General features: G+C 50.0%; 1 protein-coding gene across 1 annotated transcript; it reads left to right on the forward strand.

The window, feature by feature from the left end:
• Window positions 1-444: 444 nt before the first annotated feature.
• Window positions 445-5888, forward strand: FZD1 (frizzled class receptor 1). The gene has a single exon (XM_041727859.1). The coding sequence runs from the start codon at window positions 932-934 to the stop codon at window positions 2891-2893; it is 1962 nt and encodes a 653-aa protein (XP_041583793.1). The 5' UTR covers window positions 445-931; the 3' UTR covers window positions 2894-5888.
• Window positions 5889-6761: the final 873 nt, after the last annotated feature.

A 6761-nucleotide genomic window follows, 5' to 3' on the forward strand; every position in this document is an offset into this window, starting at 1 on the left:
GACGGCAGCGCTCGGTTTGCTGTTTGTAACCAGCGTTAAGAGCAGGATTTTCAAACATGGAAATGGACGCAAGAAAAGAAAAAGCTAAGTCCCGGGGTCCGCCGACTCCTATTCACTATCTCCAACGGCATATGGGACCATTCTCCTACCAGTCCTCGCCCTTTCTTCTGCAAAAGGAAAAAGCAACCAAGCCTGTCCCGCTTCATAGCAAAGCCACTCTTTGTGCCGGAGCGGTGCCTCTGCCACCACTACTACTTCCTCCTCCTCCTCCTCCTCCTCCTTCTCCCCCTCCTCCTCCTCCCGTCTCTCCCTCCTCCCGCCCGCTCGCCGACTTTCGCTCGGGGAAGCAGGCAGCGGGCGCCCTTTGCGCCGGGAAGCCAGTGCTGCGATTGGGCGACGGTCCCTGAGCCTCCAGCTCTGCGTCGGTTTCAAGGCTCCTCCCTCCTGGTGAAAGACAGACTGCGGGGCGCCTGGAAACCGGTCCGAGGGCGCGCGCGAGAGAGGAGAGCGAGCGAGTTGAGGGATTGACACAAATGGTCAGGCGGCGGCGGCGGAGAAGGAGGCGGAGGCGCAGGGGGGAGTCGAGGCCGCTGGGCTGCGGAGAGTTGCGCGCTCCACGGGGCCGCGGCCACTAGCGCTGCGCCGCCAGCCGGGAGCCCGCACAGCCCAGGGCCAGGAAGGCGGGACGCGACCCCGGCGCGCCGGAGCCGCCCGGGCTCTCCCCGCCGCCCACGCTTCATGAATCGCAAGTTTCCGCGGCGGCGGCGGCTGCGGGGCGCGGAGCGGGAGCCGGGGCAGCGGGCGGAGCGCGGCTTGGGCTCGACGGAGGGCACCGGCGCGGAGGAGATCTCCCCGGCCGCTGGGGGAGCCGCCGCCGGCTGCGCCGCGGCCAGCCCGAGCCGAGCGGCGCCGAGGACGGAGCCGAGAAAGTATGGCTGAAGAGGAGGCGCCTAACAAGTCCCGGGCCGCCGGCGGCCGCGCGAGCTGGGAACTTTGCGCTGGGGCGCTCCCGGCTGGCCCCGTGGCGGAGGGGAGCGGGGACGCGGGCGGCCGTCGCCGCCGCCGCCCCCGCCCCCGAGCTGACTCTGGACGCCTGGCGCGCCGGCTGCTGCTACTGCTCTGGCTGCTGGAGGCTCCGCTGCTGCCGGGGGCCCGGGGGCAGGCGGTGGGCCAGGGGCCGGGCCAGGGGCCCGGGCCGGGGCAGCCGCCGCCGCCGCCGCCGCCTCAGCAGCAGCAGAGCGGGCAGCAGTACAACGGCGAGAGGGGCATCTCCATCCCGGACCACGGCTACTGCCAGCCCATCTCCATCCCGCTGTGCACGGACATCGCGTACAACCAGACCATCATGCCCAACCTTTTGGGCCACACCAACCAAGAGGACGCGGGCCTCGAGGTGCACCAGTTCTACCCCTTGGTGAAGGTGCAGTGTTCGGCGGAGCTCAAGTTCTTCCTGTGCTCCATGTACGCGCCCGTGTGCACGGTGCTGGAGCAGGCGCTGCCGCCCTGCCGCTCTCTGTGCGAGCGCGCGCGCCAGGGCTGCGAGGCGCTCATGAACAAGTTCGGCTTCCAGTGGCCCGACACGCTCAAGTGCGAGAAGTTCCCGGTGCACGGCGCCGGCGAGCTGTGCGTGGGCCAGAACACGTCGGACAAGGGCACGCCGACGCCCTCCTTGCTGCCCGAGTTCTGGACCAGCAACCCCCAGCACGGCGGCGGGGGGCACCGTGGCGGCGGCTTTCCGGGGGGCGCGGGCGCGTCGGAGCGCGGCAAGTTCTCGTGCCCGCGCGCCCTCAAGGTGCCCTCCTACCTCAACTACCACTTCCTGGGGGAGAAAGACTGCGGCGCGCCGTGTGAGCCGACCAAGGTGTACGGGCTCATGTACTTTGGGCCCGAGGAACTGCGCTTCTCGCGCACCTGGATCGGCATCTGGTCAGTGCTGTGCTGCGCCTCCACGCTCTTCACGGTGCTCACCTACCTGGTGGACATGCGGCGCTTCAGCTACCCGGAGCGGCCCATCATCTTCCTGTCGGGCTGCTACACGGCGGTGGCCGTGGCCTACATCGCCGGCTTCCTGCTGGAGGACCGTGTGGTGTGTAACGACAAGTTCTCCGAGGACGGGGCGCGCACGGTGGCGCAGGGCACCAAGAAGGAGGGCTGCACCATCCTCTTCATGATGCTCTACTTCTTTAGCATGGCCAGCTCCATCTGGTGGGTGATTCTGTCGCTCACCTGGTTCCTGGCAGCCGGCATGAAGTGGGGTCACGAAGCCATCGAGGCTAACTCGCAGTATTTTCACCTGGCAGCGTGGGCCGTGCCAGCCATCAAGACCATCACCATCCTGGCGCTGGGCCAGGTGGACGGCGACGTGCTGAGCGGGGTGTGCTTCGTGGGGCTCAATAACGTGGACGCGCTGCGCGGCTTCGTGCTGGCGCCGCTCTTCGTGTACCTGTTCATCGGCACGTCTTTCCTGCTGGCCGGCTTCGTGTCCCTCTTCCGCATTCGCACCATCATGAAGCACGACGGCACCAAGACGGAGAAGCTGGAGAAGCTCATGGTGCGCATCGGCGTCTTCAGCGTGCTCTACACCGTGCCCGCCACCATCGTCATCGCCTGCTACTTCTACGAGCAGGCCTTCCGGGACCAGTGGGAGCGCAGCTGGGTGGCCCAGAGCTGCAAGAGCTATGCCATCCCCTGCCCCCACCTCCAGGCGGGTGGAGGCGCCCCGCCCCACCCGCCCATGAGCCCAGACTTCACAGTCTTCATGATCAAGTACCTTATGACGCTGATCGTGGGCATCACGTCAGGCTTCTGGATCTGGTCCGGCAAGACCCTCAACTCCTGGAGGAAGTTCTATACCAGGCTTACCAACAGCAAACAGGGAGAGACCACCGTCTGAGACCCCCGGGGGCTCAGCCCTTTCCCAGCCATCAGCTTCGTCCCAGCCACCCCCCAAAAAGCTGGCCCCGTGGAAACCTTGCCAAACCTGGCTACTCAAGGCTTCCTCACTAGCCGTTCGTTCGCTTGCTTTTCGCAGGCTCCTTTTAACAACGCAGCTCCTGCAAAAGCTTCCGTCCCCGGGGGGCAAACGGACTGGAGGGCCCAGCCGCCACAGGGGGCACAGAGAGACAGACGCCTCTCTCGTTCTCACACTCTGGTACCTGGACTGTATGCTTTTATGATTGTAAATAGCCTGTGTAAGATTTTTGTAAGTATATTTGTATTTAAATGACGACCGATCACGCGTTTTTCTTTTTCTTCCTCTTCTTTTTTCTTTTCTTTTTTGGTTTTGTTTAATTTTTAATTATTTAGGGCCGTTTAAGCATCTGAGGCTTTTCCTTCTTTTCTCTTTTCAAAGTACTGCAGAGATAAAACCGGAGCTCGCGGTGCTCCCCCTAGTTCTGGCACGCCCCTCCCTGCGGGCGGTGGGGTGCCTCTGGGGCCGGGCGGCCCGAGTCGCTCGCCTCCTCCTCTTTCTACTCCCCCCACCCCCACCTTTCCCTTCAGTGCTTGGGGTCAGGACTCTTTAGTTACAGAGCTCCACAGAGTTTCCAAAACCGGGGGTAGGCCCCTGCCCATCCCAGGCGTGCCCTTGAGGAGCAGGAGGTCCCAGGTTGTGAAGGCCTTGTCCCTTTGACTATCCGAAACTGAATTTTTTCTCTGTCCAGAACCTTACCCTTAGCTTCTAGGAGGCCCACAGATACAGGCTGTGGCAGTCCCAGCCTCCTTCCACACCGGCTTCCAACGCCCAGGCACTCCCTCCTTCCACCTAAGTTGCTTAGAGGTTGAGTGGGATAACCAGTGCCAAACTTTTTCAAGTCTAATTTTTGGTGGATGAGCTCATTTCATTCTCTAGTGTCTAAAACCTGGTATGGGTTTGGCCAGCGTCATGGAAAGATGTGGTTGCTGAGATTTGGGAAGAGGCATGAAGCTTTGTGTGGTTTGGGAGAGACTGAAGATGGGGATTATAAAATGTTAATTCTAATTGCATACGGATGCCTGGCAAACTGCCTATAGCACTGAGACAGCCCACATTTCAGTTTTACCTTTCTGTAAAAAAAAAAAAAAAGGAAAGAAAAAGAAACAGTAGGTCACCTGGAAAGCTTTGTTAAGGAGTTGATCGCTGCTTTCCTCACCAGGACAGCAGACCGTTGATAAGCTGAATAGAAAAACTTGAAGGAGACTTCAGTGTAATGGACTTTCTCAAAATGAAGTGCTCCTTTCTTATTTTTAATCAAATAATAATTAGACATATATCAGAAACTTTAAAATGTAACAGTGGCACACTTTCAGCATAAGGTGATGATGATTATTCAGCAATACATTCTGAGGGAGGAATAATCCACATCATTAAAAACAACCTTGTAAGATTCCAGGAGGTAAAGGAAGTGGAATAATTGATGGAGTTAGCTCCTGAAATAAACGAAATATGGGCATGCATGGTTAAGGGAAAGTGTGCAGTTTTCCTGCATTGAATCCTGTGTGCTCTTTTTTGGATTTACAGAAATGTGTCAAATGTAAATCTTTCAAAGCCATTTAAAAATATTCACTTTAGTTCTCTGTGCAAAAGAGGAGGATAGCAATCCTCCTGATTGTATGGTTTTAAATTTTAAGAGTTTATCAAAATGCCAGTACTTAGGACCTAAATTTATCTGTCTGTCATACCCTAAAAATGACAATGGTCTTTGGATTTGGTATGCATTTATTCTGTTCATGATCACAAAATCATCTATATTTATAGAGGAATAGAAGTTTATATATATAAAATACCATATTTTTAATTTCACAAATAAAAAAATCAAAGTTTTGTACAAAATTATATGGTTTTTGTGCCTGAAAATAATAGAGCTGGAACTATCTGAACTATCTTTGCATTTTATAATGTCTCAAAGCCAGTCCCAAAGTATATAAATTTAGGAATTCAATGAAAAAGTCTTTTCTTAAACATTCAGACCAGCCCTTAAGTATCCGACTTGCAGTGTTGAGACTGACATTGCCAAGTTCCTAGACACATCTGCTTTCATGACAGTAATAATATAAAAAAAGAAGTTTCTAAATTATTTCTTTACTCAAAGAGGATTATTAAAAAGAGAATTCTAATTTTAATATTAAAGCTTTTTTTCTTTTTCCATTTAAGGGGTAAATTTACATGACTTTTTATAACACAGAGTCTTATTTAAATTATCAGGCACCACCTCGGTCACAATCTTTTTGAGGTATTGTCTTTTTCATAATCTTGGATATTCCGAAACCATAAATAGGCAACCAATTAATGGTTAACTGACTGTGTGTTTCTAAACATCTTAAACAGTAGTTGGGTATATAAGATTGTTTTTGTTGTTTGCTTCGGGAGACCCCATTTTTATATTGTTCAAGGAACCTTTTCCAGAGAAATTATCTGGTTGGTCTACTGTTAGAATTTATACATATGTGTATATATACACACACACACATATACATATATGTATATATATATACATGTGTGTATGGCATGTATATATAGATATATACATATGTGTATGTATCCATATTTTATCTCTATATACATATATACATAAATATGCACACTAATTTTTATAAAATAGAGTTACAAAGTTTATATATTTTACAATATGGAAATAAGGTTATGAGAAATGGAAGATGCCAGATGGAAAAACCTCAAATACCTTTGGAAAACAAGTCTCTTATTCCAGACTAAAAATATTTATATTAAATTTTCCCATGAAAATATTTGGTGATAAAATGGCAAGGAACTAAAATGAAGAACATTGATACAATAGAGTTACTTTCATGGTTATAATGCAATTAATTATCTTTTAAGTCATTATCATTATTTATTTTAAGGCAAATGAAAAAATTTAATTGAAAATACAACATTCAATTTTAAGAAGAAAGATGCAATTTTATGGTCTTTTTTTTCTTTGTTTCATTAACCTATTATAGTAGATATCTGAGAAGGTTTTATTGTGTAGACATTTTAAAACAATTCTTAGGCCAAATTAAAACATGTCTCCTCTCTAGGTGTTTCGATCATAATTTCTGGGAAAAAATTTTAAAGATTATTAATCTCAATCCACGAAATAAATATAAGGCATTCTTATTGTGGGTGTCCTTATAATAAGTAAATTTGATGCAGAAAGGTTTTATAGTGCTGGATTTAAATCACCTTAAAAGACATTTTTGAATCACCATCAGGCTTTGTTTTTAGGAAATAACTTGTTTAGAATTGTGTAGCATATAGAAAGCCAGTATATTCTTTTGTTTCTTTTGATACTAGTGGCAAAAGAAGACTTTCCTGGAGAACCATAAAGATATCCAGAATATGGTCCCATTAGCATGCTGTTTCCATGACAAACCCTATTTTCAGATGGTTTGGTTTGCCTTTTTTTTTTTTTTTTAAATCAGCTATCAATTGGAGTCAATTTTCCCCCTCACAGTGTGCTTGATTCAGCTTTTATAGTAAATGTATACAGAATATGAAAGCCTTCTGATGCTCTTTTTGAAAAAGCCATTTTTCACTTAAACTTTGTGGGAGCAGAAAGTCATATTTTTAATCTAAGAGCCAGCCAGTGTCAAACATATGCAAAACAGCTGGACCAGATTTTTCAGTTTGTCTGGGGTAGTCACTCTTCAGCCTGGGTTTACAGTCCTGGTCCTTTTGTCTCGACTGAGCAATGAAGGCTTCTGCTATAGTTAAATCATTCCTGAAGTCCATCATTTAACTGGGAAAGGAGATCACAGTGAAGAGTTGGTGGCCAATTAAGAAA

This window comes from Vulpes lagopus, chromosome 13 (genome assembly GCF_018345385.1).
Source record: "Vulpes lagopus strain Blue_001 chromosome 13, ASM1834538v1, whole genome shotgun sequence".
NCBI classification, from domain to species: Eukaryota; Metazoa; Chordata; class Mammalia; order Carnivora; family Canidae; genus Vulpes; species Vulpes lagopus.